At 39.7% G+C, this 26,743-nt stretch overlaps 3 protein-coding genes and 1 pseudogene across 3 annotated transcripts; 2 read left to right on the top strand and 2 right to left on the bottom strand.

The window, feature by feature from the left end:
• Positions 1-2,136: 2,136 nt before the first annotated feature.
• LOC121800700 (metalloendoproteinase 2-MMP-like) lies at positions 2,137-2,592 on the bottom strand. Its single transcript, XM_042200215.1, has one exon. The coding sequence runs from the start codon at positions 2,590-2,592 to the stop codon at positions 2,137-2,139; it is 456 nt and encodes a 151-aa protein (XP_042056149.1).
• A 5,046-nt stretch (positions 2,593-7,638) lies between these two features.
• LOC121799106 (zeatin O-xylosyltransferase-like) lies at positions 7,639-9,320 on the bottom strand. The gene has a single exon (XM_042198444.1). It carries the CDS (start codon positions 9,145-9,147, stop codon positions 7,753-7,755), a length of 1,395 nt encoding a protein of 464 aa, XP_042054378.1. The 5' UTR covers positions 9,148-9,320; the 3' UTR covers positions 7,639-7,752.
• A 3,431-nt stretch (positions 9,321-12,751) lies between these two features.
• LOC121799390 lies at positions 12,752-14,411 on the top strand (annotated as a pseudogene).
• A 1,507-nt stretch (positions 14,412-15,918) lies between these two features.
• LOC121801410 (zeatin O-glucosyltransferase-like) lies at positions 15,919-17,693 on the top strand. Its single transcript, XM_042200892.1, has 2 exons — positions 15,919-16,816; positions 16,900-17,693. Exons 1-2 carry the CDS (start codon positions 15,989-15,991, stop codon positions 17,431-17,433), a joined length of 1,362 nt encoding a protein of 453 aa, XP_042056826.1. The 5' UTR covers positions 15,919-15,988; the 3' UTR covers positions 17,434-17,693.
• The last annotated feature ends 9,050 nt before the right edge of the window (positions 17,694-26,743 follow it).

The raw sequence follows: 26,743 nt of genomic DNA on the forward strand, positions 1-26,743 counted from the left end.
GCCCTGGTAGTGGGGTTGATAACTGCTTAATACCACTAAATAGATCGTGGGTGTAATGGAGGTCGTGGAGATCCTGCATGGGTCCACTATCTCCTTGTTCGGTCGAATACTGAGACCGAACTGCTGAACTTTGCCGATCAGCTTTTGCCGATCTGAGAGTTGAGCTCGATTGGTCGGCTTTTACCGAGCTATAGGCTGTGACCGGACTCTTTGGTTGTGCCGAACTGATATCAGCTTTTGCCGATCTGAGAGTTGAGCTCGATTGGTCGACTTTTACCGAGCTATAGGCTATGACCGAACTCTTTGGTTGTGCCGAACTGATACTCTTTCTTGGGTTTTGGGCTGATGGGCCGTCACTGCTATTGGGCTCGCAATTATTGTTTAGTTGCTTAGTCCGTATCCCATCATTTGCCTTGGTTCTAGAAGAGACAGAAAGTAGGAAGACAACAAGAAGAAAGAGGATGGACGAAATATTCAAAAGCTTAGGAGCCATGCTTTGATTAGTCTGTTTGGAATTGCTACTTGTTAATGCTTCTGCATCTATTTAATTTATAGAGCCGCAGAGAAAATCCTAATACTAGAAGGATTATTATAGTATTTGTAGTTTTCCAATTACACCTAGGATAGGGACATGTTTCCATATATACTACTCCCTCCGTCCACAAAAAATAGGACAATTGGTGTATGCCACGGGTTTTAATATAGAATTAATAAAGTAAGAGAGTAGTGTTAGTGTAAGAGAGAAGTTTTAATTCTAATGGCATAAGTGGTAAATAAAATGATGCATACGGTTATTATTTTGTTGAAAACATTCCATAGATGAATGTGCTCGATTTTTTGTGAACGGCCACAAATGGTAAATGTGTCCTATTTTTTGTGGACGGATGGAGTATTAATCAGTAGTAACTAATTATTGCAAATAATTATTAAAAAAAACATTTATAACTCGGCTCATATGCATTATTATGGATTATTTAAACATATTTAAGAATAAATTAACACTGTTGATAATTATGGAGTACTAAAAATTAAATTGAAAGTGATAAAATATTCTTCCTATGTATTTTACGTATAATTAAGATTAAATTTTCTGAATATTTAATAAATTTTAATTCAGTTTTATTTTTGTTATCTGTAAAAGGCCCGAGTTGGACATCCAATTGCTTCGATTTGAATTATCCGGAGAATGCCTTATGTATATATCAAAAAGATGGCCAATTTTTCATAGCCGCATATCTTTCCGGCTAAGGAATGGGAAATCTTTCTCCTGTTACATGAATCCAATTTTCATTTCATCCGGGAAAAGCCATCTTTTTCTTAACAATGTCTTTGTCATTTGATCCAATAGCGTTCCGTAAAATATTAATTTTTCTATATTATATGTAAATATATTTTATGAATTTTAATATTTTTTATTATAGGTAAAAATACTACTCCTATATTTTAAAAAATTTAATATTGGTTAATCGAGTTAATTCGATTTATAATCAACTCATTAATTTGGTCAAAACACTTTTGATTGTTAAATTTACCAGAAAATGTTAATCGTGAACAAAATGTATTATTCGGGACCAAAAGGTACCATAACACTTACGTATAGAACTAAAAAGCAAATGTAATGAATAAAATTTGGATTTTAGTCCTTTATACTCCCTTCGTCCATGATTAAATATCCTATATTTGATTGACACGGATTTTAAAAAATTGTTTCACTTTATGTATACTAAGCTGGGTAGAAAAGTTAGTGGAATGTGGAGCCTACTTTTATATATGTATTTTATTTAGTGGAATGTATGGTCCACTTAATTAAAAGTGAAATGAAACATTTATTGGCAAACGGCCAAAAAGAGGAAAAATAAGACACTTATTAATGGATGGAGGAAATATTTAATAATGAATCATCTTAATTAATTAGAGATAAATTTAAAAGAAAATAGATCTTCTTGAGTTGGGATATAGACATAGAAAAGAAATGAAAAATGGTTTAAAGGGAGGAGGGTAGAGTACAGAAATGCCGTAGATATCATCCACATGTAACTTCTTAATCTCGCCCATTGCAATACCGGGATACATGAGATCTTTAATTTCCTTGCTCTGACCCAGCCCAAGTATATGCCCAAGCTCGTGCATCGCCACCTATTCAAAGTGAATCCCGCCAATCGCCCTCGACTTAAACGACCATTTCTCGTCCGGCGCGAAAGCGTGGGCCAACACCCCCCTCGGCCCATCGGATCTCCGTGCCCCCCCCCTGAAAAACCCGATCACGATGTCGCTCTCGAAGAAGCCCAGGTTCTCGTAGAAGGTGAAAACCGAGACGTTGGCCCACTGCGCAAAGGCCGCGTCCATGAAGGGCTTGGCCATCTCCGGGAAGCCGCTGACGTAGGTGTAGGAGAGGCGGGTGTAGGGCCACCTCGGCCTCCCCCTGAAGAAATCATAATAAGACGGAAACTCTGTCTCTGCTTCCGTCTTATTATGTTTGCCGCTGGGGAGTATCATGGTGTTGATGCCGTCGGGGAAGCCGCACCGGGGGGTGACCATCTTCAACATGGTCTCGTCGTTGAGTTCGCCGGTCTGGCTCAGCCCGAAATTCATCTGGAAGATTGAGATGGCCTCTTTCAGGATCTCAACTTCGGATACTCCGAAATGCACGTGCGTATTCCATGTACCCGAAATTTTCCAAGTATTTTATTAGGTGGTCGAAATCATTGGCTGTTGAAGCTAGGTTGGATTGGAAGGGCGATGGCGATGGAGATGGTGATGGCGGGAAATTAGGTATGCTTCGGTTGGCATTGCAGAGAGCGGAATCGAGTACTGTTAAGAAACAGACAGAATGGAAGGAAGGATTGAGAGCCATGCATGGATGAATCCTATGATGACTTGCTAATTAATTAGATGTCTAATTCTATGTGTTTAGAATCAACAACTAGTTAACGCTACCTTCTTGTCATGCATCAATGATTAGTCCAAAATTGCATCTACTCAACAACGGCTTAATTAATTTGCCTGTTGGAAGGTAACAAATTGGTCCATGATTTTACTGATATAATTATGGCAATATATGCACCATCTAATATTAGATGAACACTGCTAATTGGTCCATGATTTTATTTGATACACTAATATAAAATAGAATATCACAATTCACAACACTTTGATTTCGTAAAAAAATCATTAGTGTCTAGCAATACTGCAATAAACCCTTAAATTATTCGTAATTTATAGGAAGAGATTGGATATACATGAATGACCTGCACTTTAATTCTAGCAGCTCCTTTTCTCAAAGATATCATATTTGTTCCCCTTAATTTATGGAGTATAGTAAATCGTCTGTCGTATTTTAATATTAGCAAATCATTGTTAAGAGATATCTAGTCAGTCTCATAATGGTAATATAATTCCACAATAATCTAATTTCACGTGGTAATTAAATCTACATGTAAAAGGAAAAGAACAAATATAATAATCCTTGTAGGATTAGGATAGTCTCTGCGGCTCTATAAATTAAATAGATGCAGTAGCATTAACATTCTAAATTTCCAAACACACTGATCAAACTAGAAAGCCATGGTGGCTACTAAGCTTTTGAATATTTTGTCCATCGTCTTTCTTCTTCTTCTTCTTGTGTTCCTACTTTCTGTCTCTTCTTCCGCAGGCAAGGGAAACAACACGGGTTTTGAGTCGGAAAAATCCCCTAGAGTCAATACAATCCAATTATTTGATTCGGAATTTCATCTTCGAAGATATGGTTATTACGAATACGCACAACTCAATCTTGAAACCGGTGCTTCTGAAGACCAAATCCTAGAATTAGCCATCAAAATGTATCAAGGAAATTTTGGCATCAAACCCACCGGTGTATTGGATGATCAAACCTTATCGTCGATGATGGCGCCGAGATGCGGCAATCCCGATATTGACAGCGGCCTCAACTCCATGAATCCTCGCAACCGATCGATGTGAATTCAAATTGTAGATCACTTTCTCATTATTTTTCGTTTTCTTGTTCCTTTTGTTTTAGGTAATTAATTTCAGTATTGTTAGACATTAATGAATTTTTTTTTAATGAAATTGGAGTTTCTTTTTCTAGTTTTGTAGAGAGATTCATTCTACTAGTAATATAATACTTCCGCAATAATAACAATAATAAGAAAAGAAAAAAAAAGATAGTACTAGTCAACAAATTCCTAAAAATTCTCTAACACTCTTTTCATATCACAGCCGCTCGATGTGAATTCAATTTGTAGATTTTTTTTCTTTTTCATTATTTTTATTTTTCTTGTTCTTTGAGATTTATAATTAATTTCAGTATTGTTAGACATCAATGAATTTGTTTAATAAAATTTTAGTTTTTCAATATTCTATTATTTCAGTGCATTCAATTATAGTAGTAGCATAAAAAGAAAGGGCCGCCGCCATGAATCCCAAATTGATATCAGTATTATCTTTGTAAATAAAGATCCTTTTAGATGGCAGCATAACTTTAACTAGTTGGGTATAGAATTTCTATATAATTAGAATTTATAATCTTTTGATCATTATATAATTGATTGTGTTTCTTATTCTCTTTTGGCGTTAGAAACATCCCCTAAAATCTCAACTAGATTGTTATCCTTTAATCTCGACAAACTCACATTCATCTCTTCTCCAAAACATTAGGCAATCTAGATAGAGCCGTACAATTTAACTATTCAGTGTAAAAATAAAGTGATTTGGGTGATGATGAGCATTTGTATACGAAAAAAATATGGAAGCTAATGGTGATGGAGAAAATATTCACTAGTCCTTCTATACCAAAGTGGCATTATGAGTTGGTGTGTCTATCAAATAATTGTTTGACAAATAGAAAAATCTACATCCAATTAGACAATCACTATTTATGTAAAATTGCTTAAAATTGCTTAATGGTAGTATTTATATATGGAAGTTACCATATGTTTTTCACCTCCCATATAATATACTCCTTATATGCATAATATAACAATATTATTTTGAGGGAACATTTTTTTAGGTCCACGAAGTTTGCCAAAGTATCATTTTATGTCTGTGAACTTTGAAAATATCATTTTAGGTCCGTCAATTACAAGTTAATATCATTTGAAGTATTTTGAACTTTTTCTAGATGAAAATGCCCTTAAGGTCTTCAAATGGCAATTTGGACAAGACTTTCGCCACTCATCTTGCGCCAGAAGCTTATAGTCCAACAATTTTTCAACAGCAAATTTTTATAATTAAATTCAATTTGGATGGTAATTGATCTTCATTCTGAAATTCATATAAATAATACTCTGAATGACATCCAAATTAATAGCTATCTAATTTCAAGACAAATAAACTAAATATAATTCAAAAACCACCTATAATAAGTTCTTAAAATGCAGTTTAGATTGAAAAAATAAAATAAAGTATCAAGTCCCAATTCACTATCCCTATATAATTGGTCATCTAATAATTGAAAAATTAACACATAGTACTATTTTTTACTACAAATTTTAATTATATTTAAATTCAATTTGGATGGTAATTGAATTAAATAGTAGTAAAAAAATGTTGGACTCTAGGTGTTTGCCGCAAGATGAGTGGCGAAAGAATTATCCAAATTGCCCTTTGAAGGCCTTAAGGGCATTTTCGTCCGGAAAAAGTTCAAAATACCTCAAATGATATTAACTTGTAGTTAACGTACCTAAAATGATACTTTGATAAAGTGTGTGGACCTAAAAAGATGTTCCCTCTATTATTTTTATGTGTACTCTTCAGCTATTGGCGTCAACATAAAAATTAGTTGTACAATAATAATTTGTTATAATTATTAGAATTTTATGAGTATAATTTTGTTTATGCATATAAATATATACTCCCCCTGTCCCATTAGAAATGAAACGTTTTCCTTTTTTGGTTGTCCCAATAAAAATGAAACGTTTCCTAAAATAGAAATGAAACGTTTTCCTTTTTTGGTTGTCCCAATAAAAATGAAACGTTTCCTAAAACAGAAACAACACTATCTCTACTTTTTCTTCTTTCTTACTTTACTCTCTCTTCATTAACTCACAAAACAACACTGCATAAAATCCCGTGCCGGAAATCAAATGTTGCGTATTTATTGGGACAGATGGGGTATTAAAGTTTAAAATACACATAATAAAATGCATGATCATAATTTAATATTTATTAGCATATTATTTAGTTTATCTTTCTTGGTAGCTTGTCCAAAATTAAATAAAAAATTAAATAAAAAAATTAAAATCAAAGGGAATTCATTTTATATTCTTTTAAACTGAACATTTAGAAAATTAGTTGATTTTAAATTTAATGAAAAGTTATCAACTTATTAATCCATACATTTAAATTGACATTTGTAGTTATATGATAATTAACATTCACATACAATGATATTAATATATGCAATCCATACATTTAAAGTGACCTTATTATTCTTTTAAACGGAACATTTAGAAGATTAGTTGATTTTCAAATTTTAAGGAAAAATTATCAAATTATTAATCCAAACATTTAAGTGACCTTAGCTACACACGCTTTTAACAGTCTATTTTAATTGTACATGGATTATTAATAAAAAGAGAGTTACCACAAAATAAACAATATGAATGTGGATTTTTCCATACATAAATACACATTAAGCAATTTACCATGAATAGTAGTGGTCTAATTGGATGTGGATTTTTCCATATGTCAAAACATTATTAGTTGGACACACCAACTCATAGTGTCATTTGGTATGGAAGGACTAGTGAATATTTTCTGAATGGTGATGAGCATTTGTAAAAGTATACGAACTAAAATAATTTAAAAATAATATGAGTTTTTAAATTTTAATTTTCTATATGATTTAATAGGTCTACAAATGATCTCTGTTATTTAAAAATAACTTCCGCAATTTTAATCTCATTCTTCAATTTTTGATGTAATGATTGAAATTTGATCTCTAATTATGTATATTAGAATTAGTTATTTATTGAATTTGCTAAGACTGAACATATATTGGCCGTTCGATGTACAATCTGTATGGTTGAGATCAATAGGGAGACGTGATTTGTGTTTAAATACAGATTCACGTTTTGGGGCAGAACTGATAATGGAAAATATATTACCTTTTTCATCAATCTCTGTATTATTCATAGTACATATTAACCACTTCCTCTTTTCTATTTTTTTAAGAATTTAAATTTCAGGTCACTTTCTCGATTTTATCTTTTTTTTTACTAAATACATACTGTATTGAATTAAAGAAAGAAAATTTTATGAAAATTTAAATTAAATTATTTGAATACATCTTTATATATTTACACAAAAAAATGCTCATAAATATTGTGTCATTTGTCATTTAGTCCAACATATGAGACAAATTAAACCAATTAGCTTGTACTTTAATTATTACGCGTATTTGAAAAGTAGGACAGCACCATGTGACGGATACATATGAATTGTCATGGAGACTAACGTCAAATCTATGACATTTGCAGATCACTACAAGATCTGCTGATTTAGGGTAGTAGTAGTAGTACTTGTTCACGGATTGTTCAGAATATGTACATAATCATTTTTGTTAAAAATTCACATTTTTGAAATACAATTATAGTCGAACTTTTACAGCCTAAAAATAATTATCCACAACACGGCAGATTGATTAATTAATCAGGTCAAATTCGACTCTTTTACATAAGTAGTATTCAGAAATAAACGATTGAGTTAGAATCCGATAACATTGTTACAGTTGCAAACATGGATCAACTAGAATCAAATATTAGTAATATGAGCAATAAAGGCTTGAATCTGGCGACTTTGAAGAATCGAATTCCTGACCCTTGCTCCCAATTCCGCCGCCCGTTTCCTCATCCCTTCCCCTTCCGTGCTCACCATCAGCCTCTTCACGACCTCCTCGACCCGGCCGCCCTCCACCACCCCTGTACCTTGTCGAGTCCATGTCTCCACCACCTCAACGCCGATCCCGATCACCCTGGCCACCAGCACTGCATTGGCTGGCTGGTCGGAGTGCATCGGCCAGGTCGCCATAGGCACGCCGCTAGTGATGCTCTCCAAGCATGAATTCCAGCCGCAGTGGCTCATGAAACCCCCCGTCGACGGGTGCCCCAATATCTCCATCTGCGGCGCCCATTCTCTCACTACAATCCCTCTCTTTTTAACCCTCTCCTCGAACCCCTCAGGCAGCAGCTGCTGCTGCGAATTTCGGGTGAAGATATCGCCCCTGTCTGCACCCCTCACCACCCAAATGAACCTCTGCTTGCTCCTCTCCAACCCGGCCGCGATCTCTCCCATTTGTTCCTCGGAAAACGTCGTCGTCGTCCCGAACGAAATGAAGATTACTGAATTCTGCGGCTGTTTGTTCAGCCATTTCAAGCATTCGTGATCCGATTTTCTTGAGATTTTGGCAGGATTGAATGGCCCCATCGCCCATAAAGTTAAACCCCCCTTTTTGTAGATTCCCTGCGCCCACAAATCAAGGTATAAACCCTCGATTTCACTGCATGAATTGATGATTTCTCCGCAGGAAACCTTGTTGGCGCCGAATTGCAAATCGAGGAAATCTTGAAATTCCTTGGAGTAGTAGCCTTTGACGGAGGGGATTTGGTTGAGAATTCCAGAGGCGGCGGGTGGGAGATCCGGCCATTTTTGGGCTTCCCAGGCGCAGGTGCAGAAGCAGGAGAAGCTGCGGAAGAGGTAGCAATGGACATTGGGGAAAGAGGCCATGTCTTGCACCACGTAAGACATGAGGGCATCGTAGATGACTATGATCCTCCTGAATGCCGTGGACAGGCCGCCAACGAAGGCGTGGAAGGGGCGGCGGAGGTGGGTGGTGGCGGTGAGGGCGGGGACGAGCTGCGTAGGGAATTTGAGGGAGTGGTCGGGTGGTGGGGTGGTGAAGGGGGGTATTGGGAATTCTATGAAATGGATGTTGGGAAGGTCGCAGCCGTGGAGACGGAGCCTGGCCTGCCGGATGTGGGTGGTAGCGCCGACGTAGTGGACGGGTATGTTGTAGGCGGCGACGAGGCGGGAGAGGTGGAGGAGCTGGTTCAGATGACCCTGCGCCGCTAGCGGCACCATCACCACCGTCACTTGGGATGAATTGTGGTTTTCCATTGGACTATGATTCTCTTTTTTGTTTCTAAACATGTTGGCAAAATTAACGTCCTTGTATCGATGATAGATTTTGATTTGAGTCTCACCTATAGCTTTATATTGTATTAATGCAGATTTTGATTTGAGTCTCACTTATACTTTTATATTGTATTAATGCACATGTATATAGGTAATGTATTGCGGATTTATTAGGTATGTGATATAAGATTATCAATATCCATTTGTATTTACAATATATATAAATTTATTTTCTAAGCACTATCTGTGTGTATTTTATGCTATACATTTATTTTAATTTTAATAATATCTTAAAATATAGTACTCCCTCGGTCCCACAATAATTGTCACTTTATTGTGGGCACAGATTTTAAGAAATATAAAGAAAAGTTGGTGAGACCCATTTTTTTATATTGATTTTATAATAAAATATGAGTAAAGTGAGTTAGTGGAATGTCAGACCTACTTACCATTTATGTTAAAAATGAAGTGTGACAATTATTGTGGGATGAACCGAAATGGAAAAGAGTGATAATTATTGTGGGACGGAGTGAGTAATTACAGTATATAGGAGTAGTATAAAATTAAAGGTTCTATTTTGTTCATTTTATCTATGGCTTCAGATAAATAATAATTATAAAGTTTTTGTAATTTTAGTAATTAATAATGTCATTAAGAATTTTACAATATTTCACATAAAATAAAACATTTCTAAGTATAAATATTAAGAATGAGTTTTCAATAAGACGGTTAACCTATTGAGATGAGATTATGATCGGATAGTAGTATATAATTATGATAATATTAAAAATTTGTAAAATTTAATATGATTCATTAGATCATTTTTGATATATTCATACTATGCTCATATAAGTATAAATATCTCATCAAATATTAATTTTACTTCAATCGTTTACATTAAACTTAAATTTAAAATAGTACTCCCCCGCTTCAGAGTAAATGTCACACTTAGTGATAACATAAAATTTTAGCAAATGTTAATTTGTGTATTAAGTGTAGAGAGAAAACATATTTTGATATATTAATGTCAAAGAGAACCTTTTCTTTTTTAAAATGTGACATCTTTTATGCGACAAACTAAAAGATGTGTGACATCTACATTGAGAAGGAGGAATTATTCTTTATCCATTTACTCTTTATACTCACAAAATCTTATGTGATTTTGGATTTGTTTTAGTGTAAATCAAAAAATTAAGTACTCACATTGTTGCAACTAAGTTTGGTTGTATTTCTTTTCAGGACGTCTCAACTAAGTTAAGTCATTTTTTGGCAAAAAATAAAATATCTAATCACTCTTATTTTTTCTTACTTCTACTCCACTTTTTCTTATTAATTTCTTAACTTTATTTTCTCCTATTTTAATTTATCTTTATTGGATACAATTTTTAACCTTAGTACCCGAAAAGTGGCTCAAGTTAGTTGGGACTAAGGGAATATATTAGTTCAAAAAAAAGAAAAAATGTGATAGATTTTGCAATACTATTAATCCTATTGCCTATAATATTTTGAATTTTAGAATATTATTGGAAATGACCTTACCTGACTTTTCAAGATTTTAGTAAAAGAAAGGGCATAGTCAAAAAATATGTGTGAAGGGAAGTGCATAGTTAAAATATATAAATGCATTGTGCCATTTATTTCAATTTATGCTAAAAAGTTAAGATTATAACTTCTGCTTTTAAAAAATAATTTTTTTTAAAGCATAAGTATTGATGCATAATTAATAAAATAAAAGAAAAAAATTGATGGATAAAATAAAAGAAAGAATGAAGAAATATAATGAAAATATGTTAATGCATAATGGAGTCCCATTATTAAGAATATTTTATTAAATATAGGATTTGACAAATACTTATTGTTTTAGCGTAAAATTAATTTACATATTAATAACCTGATTACACAATTAATAACCTGACAAATACTTATTGATAAACTTCTGCCATTTATTAATAACCTGACAAATACTGATTGATAAACTTCTGCCATTTATTACAATCATTATTCAGAGGATAGACTGATTTTATATGATTAATATCATAAAATTAAATTTTTTGTCAAATGTAAATCTTGGTCAAACTAAAAGTTAGGCATATCAAGAAAAAAAAAGAAGAAGAAAGAAACTCCAAATCTTTGTCTAATCAAATAATCTAAGGATCTTCTGTTCATTCTATTTGAAGATTTCTTGTCGTTTGAAACTTGAATATGTTATAATTACGGCAACAGATCTGTTCAATCCATTCAAGATTTCATGTCATTTGAAACTTTGAATGTTTGATTATTACGCGAAAATGTAATTTAGCCTAAATTAAAATACTGGGACTTTCCAATATATACTCCTTTTAAAATGACATAACATACTATTAGTTACCATTTGTATTAATTTAGAAGAGATTATATTAGCAAAATTCTTTATGGTCATCTTGTACGCAGGCTTGCATATGAGACCAGCTTAAATAAAAAGTACAAAAATCAAATATTATTAAGTTATATTTATGTTTTTTAACCTTGTGTTTTTTTATTTTATACAAATATCTACATAATCGTTTCATTGACTCTCATTTCAGTTTTAGCTAGAAAACTTTTCATAGTATATAGTTTTTAAAAGACTTATTTGAATGTAAATTTCTTTTAACTTTGGCAAATTCTAGTATTGCATATAAATTTTAAAATTTGTACAATAAGTACTGAGCTTTTGGTTTGCTCTGTTTTTGCAACTGACTAAGAATTGATATGGTCTGCAAAACTACGAAAGTTAATGAATTCACATACAAATAACATTTGAAAAACAATAATCATTTTAAAAGAAGTGATGTAAAATATCATTAACTTGTTAATTGATCTTAATCTCCAACAATTCATCTTCATAACTATTCATAATACTCATTCCATCCCACAGGAATATATACTGTTTCCTATTTAGCCCATCCCACAAGAATATGCATTTTCTAATTTTAGAAATTCTTTTCTCTCTAAGCAGGTGGGACTCATCTCCACTAACAATACTTTATTTACTTTTTCTCTCTAACTCTCTCATATTTACCAATTTTGTATTAAAATACGTGTCGAATTCAAAGTGCATATTCTTTGTTGACGGAGGGAGAATATCTTATCAAAGACTGAAGCATACCCGTTTTGCATTTTATAGAAGTGGACAGTGATAGTTTGATGCACTAAAAGATTTTTGGGCCAGGGAAGTGGTGGCCTTACATTTTCGACATGGGCCCGCGCCTATTGTATATGGATTGAGCACATGGTGATAAATATTCGATTTGATTGCAGAATATTAGGCCCAAAACAAATTCATGAACTCATTAAAAGTCCTAAACAATAATACCATAGTCTATAGCCAACAACTTTTGCTTGTTTCAAATAAAAACAAAACAAAATCGGCTAAATGTATAATTTTTTTATTCGTATGAATTCGAGGAAAATGTCACTATATCAGATCCAATTAATTGAGATCCACGTCACACATGCTAATATAGAAGCACTGAATTTTGTTTTGTAACGCAAAATTTCTTCTGCTTGTGACGGCATATCCTAAAAGAAATTATACATATCCCTTCAACCGACGGCAAGAACAAAGCATATGCGCCACGACAACAAAAATGTCGCAATCTATTGTTTTATTTTTATCAATAAAAATGATCATATTGCAATTGCTACGATTTAAACCCATTTATTAACGGTCGCCTAATTTACACAAATTTGAATAAAAATGGAAAAAGCTAAAACTGAAGCCGCCGTGCTCATGGTGCCTCTACCATGCCAAAGCCATCTCAACCAGCTCCTCCAACTCTCCGGCGTAATCTCCTCCTGCGGCATCCCCGTGCACTTCGTCGGAAACGCCACCCACAACCGCCAGGTACGGCTGCGATCCCCCGGCCTAAAACTCGACGCAATCCACTTCCACGACCTGCCAACTCCCCCGATCGGCGGCCCGTCCCCGGACCCGCACGCGGCGGACAAGGTGCCGATGCACCTCGCCCCTGCCACACTGGCCTACGCGGGCCTGCGCGAGCAGATCGGCCTGCTCGCGCAGAAACTGTCGCAGGCTGGTCGTCGTCTACGACAGGATGGGGCCCGAGGCGGTGCGCGAGGCGGTGGCGGTCCCCAACGCCGAGTCCTTCTCCTTCAACTGCCTCTCGGCGTTCAATCTGTTTCTCATCCTGTGGGAGGTGATGGGGAAGCCATTCCAACTGCGCGACGCCATGCTCGAGAAGCTTCCTTCCGTGAGGGAGTTCATTCCGGAAGGGGCGCTCTACTTCTCTGCGTCTGAGAACATTCTGGAAAGAGAAGGAGAGAGATCAGCGGCGGGAAGAAGCAGTGGGCGATCAGATCGAGGGGTTTCTCATTGGAGAGAGAAAGCAGCGATGAGTACTGCTTAAAATGGCTCGATCGGCAGCCTCCGAAATCGGTGATCTACGTTTCGTTTGGGACGACGACGTCGTTCCGGGATGAGGAATATGCGGAGATAGCTATGGGGTTGGAGGAGAGCGGGCAGAGGTTTGTATGGGTGGTGAGAGAAGCGGATCGGGCAGACATATTCGCCGGCGGTGATGAGGGCCGGAGGATTAAGCTGCGGGAAGGGTTTGAGGAGAGGGGGATTGTGGTGAGGGGATGGGATGGGCGCCGCAGATGGAGATTTTGGGGCACCTGTCGACGGGGGGGTTTATGAGCCACTGCGGCTGGAATTCGTGCTTGGAGAGCTTGACGGTGGGCGTGCCGATTCTGATCAGCCGATTAACGCGATATTTGTGACGGAGGTGCTTGGGGTTGGGGTGGAGGTGAGGGAGTGGGGACGGAGGTTGGAGGTGGTGGAGGCCGAGGCGGTGAAGGACGCCGTCGTGAGGTTGATGGCGTCGGAGGAGGGGGAGGGGATTCGGAGGAGGGCGGCGGAGGTGGGCGCCGCCGTGAGGAAGTCGATGGAGGAAGGTGGTGAGAGTTGCATGGAGATAGACAGATTTATTGCCCATATTACTAGACTAAATCACTAGTACTTTTCATGTAATAGAAATTAGTTCTGGCTAATTCGCCCTTCAAGATTCTTTGATTCTCAAATTGTTGTTTTATTCAACTAAGAATCTTGAAATACTTGGATTTTGATGTAATTAGTATACTTTATTCGGGCAGCGTATAGCAATCTTAATTTAGCTCTTTCAAAAGTTATTTCGAAACATTATAGGGGGAGCTATAATTTAGCTCTAATTTACACAATTCATGTCTCTCGTTATTAGATTTGTTAATTTAATACTACTATATCATTAAAATTTATAGTACAGTTAATCCTATATACTCCCTGCATTAGTGAATAGAACTTCCATTTTTTCATTTTAGTCTATGTCTGCGAATATAAGTCTCAGTTTATAATTATCATAAATGGTACAGAGGCTTACATTCCACTAACTCATTCAACTCACATACCATTTCAAACTAATATATACAAATGTGACTCATATTCAATTAACTTTCTTTCGCCCACTTTTCTTAACATTTTTTAAAACCTGTAACTTTTGGATCGTCTGCCAAAATTATACAAACTCTAAATTAGGAAAGTTTGGAACAAACACACACTCCCACTAATGATGTGGACTCTACAATCCGCTAACTTTACTTCCACTATATTTTTCTCTTTCTCTTACTTTTTCTTATCTCTCTTTTTACTTTAATAATTTGATATTAAAACTCATAGTATTATATACTTATAATTTTGTTAATTTTTAGAGAATGGAGGGAGTATTATTTTAATGTTATGTGCAACTGATTTCTTTTCGAAAATAATTAATCAATCAGCGAAAGAAGTAGTCGTATCAAACTCTTCTACTTTGAAAATATTGGTCCCCCAAAACTAGTGGCTAGCACACTAACATTAAATTATTAAATTTATTGAAGAAAAAATAAATTTCTCAATCAGGTTTTTAATAGTAATTTATTATTGAGGAAGTAAAGATCATTTTGTTCTTTGGTCCGCAATAAATCTACTAAATAGTTAATTAAGTCAGTAAAAAGACTTACTAGTCAAAACTTTATTAGTTAATGAGTTTTTTTTTAAATAGATGAAAATACCATTTTTGATGTAGCATTTATTATTTTTTAATAAAACTTATCAAACCTAGTTATCATGGTATGAATTTAGTCAGTTCATACTTCATACTCCTATTATGTTTTCCAAACTTGCACACAGAGTATAAATTTAGTTAATTCATATTACTACGGTAAACCTACACATCAAGTGATTTGGTATGAACTCAGTAAATTCTTATCGACTTACCAGATCTGCACTTCAAGTTTGATCCACACATATTTTACATTTTCTAGTGGTTAAACTTGGTGATATTTAATTTAATAAATTCAAATTATACTTGAAGTATGATTGAGATATTTCGAGAAACTTGCAGTTCCGAACCAATAATCTTGGCCAAAAATTACCATTTTCAGTAGGACAAACATTTTGCTTGGGCAAAAAACGACCTCACGTTGCAATTTAAGCGAAACAAATTTATAGAAATAATGTGAGCACTCTATTGTACTTTTGTGAAAAAAATATAAATAGAAATCTCTCGAAAAAGATTTGTGGGCCCATTGTGGCAAGAAAAATCAGTACTAGTTGCTATATTTGAATCTATGTACATTACCATCGCATTACGTTTCCAAATGAAAGAGTGCCCATCACTCTGCGTTCATAAAGTTTCTAAAAGTAATATGATAATGTTGACTAAATTGGCAATAAATCATGTAAACAGTAGTAGTATTACTATCATAGTACTACTATATAAATACATCATCACCTAAAGCAAACTTTAAGTAAGAAAACACCCCCCAAAAACCAAGACCAAAATTGTTCTAAGAAATCAAAATGGGAAATGAAGAAATATCGGTTATAATGGTTCCTTTCCCAGCTCAAGGCCATCTGAATCAAATGTTGCAGTTCTCCTGCCACATCTCCTCCTACGGGATTCCGGTCCACTACGTTGGCTCCGCCATCTTCAACCGCCAGGCCAGACTCCGCGCCAAAGCCCTCAATCCCACCGACATCGACAAGATTATATTCCAAGACCTCCCCGTGCCGCCCTTCGCCTCCCCGCCGCCGTTCCCTAACCCCACCAAGAAATTTCCCACGCACATCCAGCCCGCCTGGGACGCTGCCATGAGCATGGCGGCGCCCCTGGGGGACTTGATGCGAAGTCAGGCACTTAAGCATCGGAGGGTCATTGTCATCCACGACCCCTTAATAGCCTCCGTGGTCAGGGATGTCGCTACCATTCCCAACGCCGAATCCTACGCCTTCATCTGCATCTCCGCCTTCTGTCAGGTGAAGTTCATTACGGAGATGATGGGGATAACTTGCCCTGTCCCGCGGCTGCGGGAGCTGCCGCCGGTATCAGACACCATCTCCGAAGAGCTGTATTCATTCATCGGATTGCAGGATGAAGGGATGGCTTTGAGATCCGGAGATATTATTAACACATGCAGATCTGTTGAAGGCCCGTTTTTGGAGATATTGGAAAGCAAGGAGATTCCCGGAGACCTGAAGAGCTGGGCTGTTGGGCCGCTGATTCCGGTAAAGCCTTCGAAATCAGAATCACATAATGAAATCTTCAAGTGGCTGGATAAACAGGATCCGAGGTCGGTTATCCTCGTCTCATTCGGCACCACCACGACGCTCACTGACCATGAACTACAGGTATATATCTGGCCTTTGACTGATGGGTTCTCATATTTGGTCTGTATCAGAGTATAAGCAAAGTTTTGATGTTAATGATACAGGTGATAGCCGAAGGACTTGAGCGGAGCGGGCAGAAGTTCATATGGGTGCTGAGAGAGGCCGACAAGGCAAATGTGTTCGACGGGGAGGCGCGGAGGGTTGAGCTTCCGGAGGGGTTCGAGGAGAGGGTTGGAGAGAGAGGAGTTGTGGTGAGAGAGTGGGCGCCGCAGCCGGAGATCCTAGCGCATCCCTCCACGGGTGGCTTCATGAGCCACTGTGGTTGGAATTCATGCAACGAGAGCATCAAGATGGGAGTTCCGATCGCCGCCTGGCCGATGCATTCGGATCAGCCCACCAACGCGGTTTTCGTCACGGAGATACTGAAGGTGGGGCTGCCGGTGAGGCGATGGGGCGAGGTTGTGACGGTGGAGATGGTGGAGGATGCTGTGAGGAGGCTGATAGAATCGGAGGAGGAAGGTGGCGAGGCCAGGAAGAAGGCGGAGGAGCTGGCCGCCGTTGTTCGACGGGCCACGGAGGAAGGCGGCGCGTCGCGGCTTGAGTTGGGTGCGTTTATTTCCCATATTACGCGACAATGAGCATTTCTGTTCTCTTTTCCTTTCTTACTTTTTCTATTGAATTGTTTATGCTTGGTGGGAAGGAAGCGCTTTTAATTACTTTTGGTTTGTTGTGATGTGCTAATTTCTCCGTTCACGTTTAAATTATTCATTTTATCTCATTTTATTAATTTTTTGTCTGTAGTCATAACAGACGGAATGACTACTATATAATTGGAGTGTAACGTCATTATTTTATAGTAGTACATGTATACGAAGGAAAGTGACTGTTTTTTTTCGAAGATCAAGTATTTTAGTGATTATGCTTTTATCATAAACATACGTTACTGTAATGTAAATTTCATCCAACTCCCAATTCCATCTGAATACATGCTTATATCAAATTATATAGTCCCTCCGTCACCAAAGAGTATGAACTTTTGGTTCGACATGAGTTTTAATGCATAATTAGAAAAGTAAAAGAGAGATAAAAAGAAAATGTTTTTAAAGTATTGTTAGTGGAGAATGATTTCACTTCATTAGAGAGAAAGGAATTTCCAAAATTAGAAAGTTCAATACGGACTAAAAACGAAATAGTTTATATTTTTCAGGGACGGATCAAGTATATATATAGTAGAGAATAATAAATAACATTCTTCTCTACTAAATTCCAATGAATAAAAAAAAGTGAGAATAATAAATAAAATTAGATATTATGCTTGCATTTGGACAAGTTTGACAGCTCTTCTTGGTTGAATAAAATGCTTGACACTACATCTATATCATTATATTAGAGTTCAATCACATACAGTGAAATATTACTAGTTGTTAATTTTACGAAAATGACAAGCATATACATTGTAGTGATAGATACGGCTACGACTTTTATAAAATCAAATTGCATTAGTCCAATATCTTCGATTCAACATTTTATCACGAAGATGGCCAATAGTATATTAGGAGTTACTATTCGGCCGGAATTTTTTCATTGATGGGAAATAGCAAACTCATGGTAAAGTTCGTGATATTATTTATCAATTTCAACTTCGTGGAAAAAACTCAAATTTTTTAAAATTTCATGATATTAGATGCCAATATCCCTAAAAAACAACACATTTTTAGATAATACTAATCGCATATACATCAAATTGTGGTCACTTAGATTTATGGATCGGACTGTCCGGAAATTTCCATGTGCAAATAAATCACATCCAATTAATATTTGGATATCTCAGCTTCCTCATTTTCTTCTAAGCTCGAGCACTTACTTTCTATGAAACTGAGACATAACACTGCTTTTGTTTTCTTGTCCCTTCAGGATCAGCTCGGTTGGTTGAAAAATGACTATTGTGATACAAAGATACATTAACCGGACGTAATACAACTCAATGAAGAATGCAGAAATTAAACGGAAATAAACTGAATTGAAATTACAAAGAAGAATTCGAAACAATAAACAGTAAAGATGTAAGCCGAGTCGATGAGTCCTCTTTTCGCAAGACGAGGTATGCCCCGGTAGTGCTCTCGGATTGGCGTGTAGTCCCCAAAAATAAAACGGCTTCGTCTTGTTCGTTGCAGCACCGCAAACAGAACAAGCTCCGGCGAACTAAATGATAGCGAGGGCAGAGCTTCGACGGAAGTCTATGCAGAGAGAGGGAGAGAGCTTTGCAATGCTATGTTTGGTGTAGTGTGTAGTATGCAATGCATGAAGTGACTGCCTATTTATAGTCCAAGTCCACTCATTGGGCATTGATGGAGTCAACAGCCATTATGTGTGCCATGATGGCTTGACTGTAACCGCCGGGGGTTACAAGCTGTTACGGGAGCTAGAGAGACATAATGCATCTGGACACGCTATACGACGGGATTCATCGTGGACCTTTTGCCACACGATGCGTCGGGGTCCACCGGGGACCTTTTGTCACCCGCTATGCGTCGGGGTCTGTCGTAGACCTTTTGGCACCCGCTATACGTCGGGGTCCGTCGTGGACCTTTTGGCACATGGCACCCGGCAGATGGAGCGCCGGGCATGGGTCACGGGACATGGTGCACTGAGCACAGCTCGCGGCTCGTGACGAGGCAGCGTGCACGCGTGGACTCTACTGCCCATCTGATAAGGCCTATTTCATGCATTGGTTTAGAGGGTAAAATGTAGGCTACTTGATCAGTTTTACGCAGAAAGCGAGTGTTAATTGTGCAGGAATGCCGCTTGACCAAGGGCAGCAAGGCCAAACTAATCATGTTGGCGCAGAAGGCGAAAAAGGTCCAAAACAGCGTGGGTTGATCAAGTTGGTGGTCAAGAAGTTAGCGGGGGGACCACTGCGAAACAGAAAAGGGGACACGTATAGCCGATGCGCTGGAAAGCGGTCCTCAATCAGTTATCCAAGGACCACGGCGAAACAGAAAATGGGGGACACATATCGACAGATGAGACGCGCAATTCCAGCAAGGACGAAGATTCGCTGCAAAATTTGTTATCACAGCTGGAGGTTGTTACTAAGAGCCTATAAATAGAGGGCACATCGCCATAGCTGGGGGACTCTTTTTCTTCTACTTTTTTAATCACCTTTTTTTCTCCCATTTATTTTCTTTTATCAGTAGTCTTAGTTCTGTTTCCAGTAGAGAGTTAGAAGGGAGAGCGACAGAGAGTTCTAGATCCGTTCACCGCCGCTTCAGTTCCGACCGAGGACCTCTCGGATTTATAGGTTTCTTCCATTTCAGTTCTAGTTACCTAGTTAACTTTCGTGTTTGTTAAAGTAGTTGAAAACGATCGCTTTTGTTTTGTATTCCGCATTTTCCAAGATCTGTTCTGAGTTCTGTTTTAATTCAAAGTTGTTTGTTTTCGGAAATCTTGTTGACTGTTTGAGCTTAGTTTAGTCTTAAATACCCAGATCCAAAGTTTGAGCTTGCATAATGTTGAATGGAAAAGTGTTTCGTAGATTTGTAGCATGTTAAAGTAGCTAAGTCATTTATTTTCAGTCTGTCGCTACCTGATCAGTTTACAGTTTTCAGCATGATATGTTCCTTGATCAAGTAGATAGTTACTTTCTGCCTAGTTTAATCCAGTAGTTTAAAACTCCCAACTTAAAGCGTGGCCGCAGCCAAACCCTGTTCACTAAACACACACTCAACGCACCAGTTTCTCTCTGGGATCGACCCCGTACTTGCTGTTTTACCGTTAAAAGTAGTTTGAATGTTAGGGAGTTATAAATATCCTTCGTGAGAGAGAGAAATGCCTTGATCAAGTCGCAACGACATTTACAAACTGATCTACCCGGTCAGTTATTTTTCCATATAACTTGATCTGCGAAATCATCATTCTCTTCTCACCAAATGGCGCCGTTGCCGGGGAAGCATGGTGTTATTACAAAGATGAGTTTAATGCATATGTGTAAATAGTTTTATTTCTTGTTTTAATTTGTTTTTCCTTCTTTTCATGAGAAGGTACCACCGCGGGGGACACTGGAATCATCCTCTCATTTACTGAAATGCAAACGCTCAGTGGCGAGTCCAGGAGGCCGGTGTAGTAACCACTCGCTACAGAGCCGCGTTAGCAACATGCACATCGTCATCTACTGCTGAGCAACTGACCAGTGAGGAGGAAGGAGAGTTGTCCACGCCGATTAAACAGGAAATACCATTACTCGAAGAAGTAGAAGCAAAGATGGCCGTCGTAGACAACGATTGGGGAATTGGCTCCCTACACGCTCATGACGAGAAGGAGCCCACTCATGCCATCACAGTTACTCCAGGAATACGGGCAATCGCAGTCAAATCGGGGATGCTCGCAGTGTTGTCAAATTTCTATGGACTTCCGAAGGAATGCCCTTACGCCTTTTTGGAGGAATTTTACAGATATTGTGACATTCAACCAGTACCAGCTGGATCAACGTCAGAAGATTACAGGCTCAAGGCGATACCCTTCGTTTTGAAGGGTGATGCAGGAATCTGGCTGAGAAGGCTGCTAGAAAGCTCGATTAGAACCTGGGCCGAGTTCCGCATGATCTTCCTGGACCGCTTTTCCCAACATCAAAGACAAGTGCCTTGAAGAGAGAAATTACAGAGGCGAGGCAAGAGTACGATGAGCCTCTCGGGAAATATTGGGACAGATTCCAGGGACTGCTGCAAACGTGTCCTAATCACAAAATGGGAGAGCGAGAGGTTTATTCAACCTTTTATGATGGGTTGACTGGATAGCAAAAACGATCTCAATCTAGCTGCCCAAGGGGATTTCTCCAAAACCCAGTTCAGTCAAGCAAAGAATATTCTGGAGATGTTGATCGAAGCAAAAAGATCCTATGAGACCTCCTAAGGCCAGTACAGAAGAGGAGAGATGCACGCAACAGAAGCACGAAGCAACGAGAAGTTGGAGGCTCGATTTGAGCAAATGGAGAAAAAGCTACTAGAAGCCGTGGAGAAGGCCATAGCACCTCCACCTCCAGCTCCTAAGGAGAAGACGTATGTGCCACCACCTCCGGAGGAGCACCATTATTACTACTGCGAGTTTCCTCATGAAGCAGAAACTTCGAATCAGGTAAACGATGTCGGCCATTGGAGCCCGGATGGCCACTGGATCCAGGGAAAACAGAGGGATGCTCCATGGAGAGATCACCCAAATTTCAGGTGGACTGATCAGAGCCAAAAACAACTACCTCAACCATCTATTCAGCAGACACAACCCTACAAAGGGCAGCCCAATTGGCCTGCTCGAATTCAAGAAAGACCGAACACCTGAGGGAATAGAGAGCAGAGTGGTCATGGCAACTGGTCAGGTGGACCCCAGGGTAACTGGTCCAGCGGAAGTCAACCCAACTGGTCAGGCAGACAACAAGAGGGAAACTGGGGATACAGACATCAAGACCCCCAGTCAAGCAACTCCAGGAGACAACCGAACAATCAGGTGGTGAGCTACATTCCGCCGCATCAAAGAGGGAACCAACAGCACCAAACGAACCAACCGTACCATCAACCCCAATATCAATCTGATCATTATGGGCCTTCAGACTACCCTCAGCCCAGCCACGGTGGAGGACCTTCAAATCAGAGATACAACAGGTACCCGAATGAAGGTCCAGGAGAGGCTATGGTACCACACCATCAGAATGATGCGATGCGTGAAATCCAAGAGGCGCAAAAAGAGCAGAGGGCAGCTCTGGATATGCTTACAAAGCAACTCTCTCAGGTTGCCATGTCGCTAGGGGAGCTGAGAGGGAATGAAGGAAAGATCCCAGCCACGGTGCAACCCACTGGGCGGGAGAACATCAACGAGGTCTCCCTGAGGTCAGGAAAGGTGTATCAAAGCCCCACTCCACCTGCAAGTTCCCCAGTATCTACATCGGGACAGGGCCGCGAAGAAGAGGCAGAGTCCAGCTTCCATGATCAAGCCGCTGAAGGAAGAGATAAAGGAAAATGGGAGGTATGCGGCGAAACCTTAGGAGGAGGTCAAGGCGATGGAATTGAGAAGACCGAGCCCTATCCCTACCATGGGATGATTACAAGGAAGAGGGATGCAACGATTGATGTGGCCAGCTTATTCAAGGACGTGGAAGTCAAAGTGCCATCCCTGACGGCGTTGAAGATGCCCCCTATCAGCAAATTTGTTAAAGACTACCTGGCGAGAAAGGTCAATGAAGAAGGATGAATGATTACAGAGGAGAATGTCTCCGCAGTGATCCAGCGGAGTGACCTCCCATCAAAGAAGACCGACCCAGGGATGTTCACACTCCCAATCTCGATTGGAGGCATTCAAGTGGAGCACGCAATGTGCGATCTCGGGGCGTCTATCAATGTGTTGCCGTATTCCATATATAAGAAGATGGGAGAGGCTAAGCTCGTCGACACTGACATTATGATAGAACTAGCCGACAGGTCTTGTATTCACCCAACCAACTTCTTCGTTATCATAATGACAGAGCCAGCAGCGAAGGAGTCAAGTGGAGTCTTATTGGGAGGCCGTTCCTGTCCACAGCCAGCACTATAATTAACGTCCGCAATGGGACGATCAGTTTGGACTTCAAAGGAGAGCAATTCACTTTCAACATTGACGAAGCAATGAAAAGGCCGAGGGACAGTAAGAACGTGAACTCAGTGGACACAGTCGAGCCTCTGGTGCGCAAGAGTATCTGGAAGTGGAATTCCTACAGAGACAATTCACAGACTCTGCAGCAGACGAAGAAATCGAGAAAGAAGTTGCTGACTGGTACGACGCTATGAAAGTGGGCGAGATGGATGATCAAGCCATCACGAAGGCGGTGATGGATTTCTGTGAGCGACCGCGACCAGCTGGGTCAAACGGGAGAGCTCAACTGTCGAGCGTCGAGAAGCTGCCTGATCAAGGCACCCCACTGAGAAGAGAAGCGGAAGAGAACCCTCTGCCTACTGAATTAGCCACAACCGCAAAAGAATTGAAGCCGCTTCCAGCACATTTGAAGTACGCCTATCTGGGGGAGAATGAAACACTGCCAGTAACCATCAACAATCAGTTGACCCAGGGGTAGGAAAAGCAATTGCTGGAGGTACTGAGTCGCAATCAGAAGGCAATTGGGTGGAAGTTGACGCATTTGGTGGGAATTAGCCCTGCAGCGCAAGCTCAACCCCAACATGAGGGAGGAAGTGCTCAAGGAGATAGTCAAGCTGGTCTCCATCGGAATTATATACTCCATTCTGGATAGCAACTTGGTCAGTCCAGTTCATATGGTGCCAAAGAAGGGTGGAATCCAAGTGGTGAAGAATGAGAAAAATGAGTTGATTCCAACAAGGCCCGTCATTGGATGGAGGATGTGCATAGACTATATGAAGCTGAATGCGGCCACGAAGAAGGATCATTTTCCGCTGCCATTCATTGATCAAATGCTCGAGAGATTGGCCGGGAAGCAATACTTCAGTTTTCTTGATGGGTATAACGGCTACTTCCAAATTACTGTGGACCTAGATAATCAAGAAAAGACAATATTTACATGCCCCTTCGAACTCTGCAATGCTCCAAGTACCTTCCAGAGATGCATGATGAGCATTTTCTCTGACTTGTTAGAAGATTGTATTGAGATCTTCATGGACGACTTTACTGTCTATGGGGACACATTTGAGTAAGGGCTCCATAGCGTGAACAGAGTGCTGGAGAGGTGCCGACAGAAGGACCTGGTTTTAAATTTTGAGAAGTGCCATTTCATGGTCACTGAGGGCATTGACCTGGGCCACATCGTGTCAAGCAGGGGAATTGAAATTGATCAAGCCAAGGTGGCTGTTATTGCAAAGCTTCCATACCTGACTAATCAGAAGGAAATCCGGGCTTTCCTGGGCCACGCAGGCTTTTACAGACGCTTCATAAAGGATTTTGCAAGGATTGCCCAGCCCTTGACGAGGCTGCTACAAAATGAAGTGGACTTTGAGTTTTCCGATGCCTGCAAAGCCACCTTCCAGATTTTGAAGGACAGATTGATCAGTGCGCCAATCATCCGCGCCCCCGGCTGGAGTCACCCTGTCGAGGTGATGTGCGACGCAAGCTATTATGCAGTAGGGGCGGTGCTAGGCCAAAAGATCGATGGGAAAAACCACATGATATTCTACGCTTCGAAGACTCTCAATCAAGCGCAGAAGAATTATGATACTACAGAGAAGGAGATGTTGTCGGTGGTTTACACCTTCGAGAAATTCAGACCCTACTTGCTGGATTCAAAAGTGATTGTCTACACAGACCACGCGGCTATCAAATACCTCCTAGCGAAGAAAGAGTCGAAGTCGCGCTTGTTCAGATGGATACTCCTTCTGCAAGAGTTTGACTGGGAGGCAGTCGACAAGAAGGGCTCGGAGAATAGAGTGGTTGATCACCTGAGCCGAATCATGCAAGAGGACAATGGGGAAGCCATTTTTGACGCATTTCCTGAAGAACATCTGTACCTGGTCAAGTCCAGCCTTGAGTTGATCAACCTAGCTGAGAGGAACCAGTAGAAAGGGGAGCCATGGTTTGCTGATATGACCAATTATCTGGTGACAGACAAACTGCCCACGAGTACTGAGGTCACGAGAGCAGTTAAGCAGAAAATCCAAAGCGACTCCCGCTACTTCTATTGGGATGATCATTACTTGTGGAAAATGGGAGCTAATCAAGTCATCCACCGCTGTATACCCGAGTGGGAACAAGAGAACGTATTGGTCCACTGCCACACACTAGCTTGTGGCGGTCATTTCGGTCCGAAGAAAACAGTGAGGAAGGTGCTTGCCAGCGGGTTTTTATGGCCCTCCATTCATAAAGATGCTTATGAGTTTTGCAAGAGATGCCCGCGGTGCCTATTGACTGGAGGAATCTCAGCGAGAGATGAAATGCCGCAGATCGCCGTGATAGTCTGCAAAATTTTCGACGTATGGGGGATGGATTTCATGGGACCCTTCCCATCATCTGAAGGGAATCTGTATATTCTGGTGGCGGTGGACTATGTTTCCAAGTGGATCGAGGCCAAGGCAACCAAGACTTGTGAGTCCAAGGAGGTAGCCAAATTTCTGAAGTCAAATATCTTTACCCTGTACGGGGTACCGCGGGCCATCATCTCTGATCAAGGCACTCATTTCGTCAACCGGACCATCGAAGCTCTGATGAGAAAATACGACGTCCACCACCGACTGTCTACACCCAACCACCCTCAGTCGAATGGCCAAGCTGAAGTGTCCAACCGGGAGATCAAGGCGATCTTAGAAAAGACAGTGAACCCAACGAGGAAAGACTAGAGCCGCCGACTGGAGGACGCGCTCTGGGCATACAGGACCGCCTCAAAACTCCGATCGGAATGTCCCCTTACCGACTGGTATTTGGGAAGATGTGTCATCTACCGGTGGGGGTTGAGCATCAAGCCTTCTGGGCTATTAAGGAGATGAACTTGAATGCCGAGGCCTGCACTGAAGAGAGAAAATTACAGCTGTAGGAGCTTGAAGAGCTTCGCCTCGATGCGTATGATTCAGCCATGTGGTACAAAGAAAGAACGAAGATGTGGCATGACAAGAATCTCCGAAGGAAGGAGCTCAAGATGGGGCAGAAAGTGTTGCTTTTCCAGTCAAGACTCAAACTGATGTCAGGAAAGCTGAGGTCAAGGTGGGCATGCTCCTATACCATAGTGGCCATACATGCAAATGGAGCAATCGAGCTCCAAGGAAGCGACTTTGATTCGTCTTCCTTCTTGGTGAATGGCCATCGGGTGAAGCCTTACAGAGATGGAAGTGAGGTGTGCGTAGTGGAAGAAATTCCACTACTCATACCTGAATCTCTCCAGTGATCGCAGGTAAAAAGGAGTAACTGGGTACCTTTGGGTAGTCTGCTTGATCGAGCCAACTGTAGATTGAAAAATTATAAACTGATCAAGTG

Source organism: Salvia splendens, chromosome 4, assembly GCF_004379255.2.
Source record: "Salvia splendens isolate huo1 chromosome 4, SspV2, whole genome shotgun sequence".
In the NCBI taxonomy this organism is placed as follows: Eukaryota; Viridiplantae; Streptophyta; class Magnoliopsida; order Lamiales; family Lamiaceae; genus Salvia; species Salvia splendens.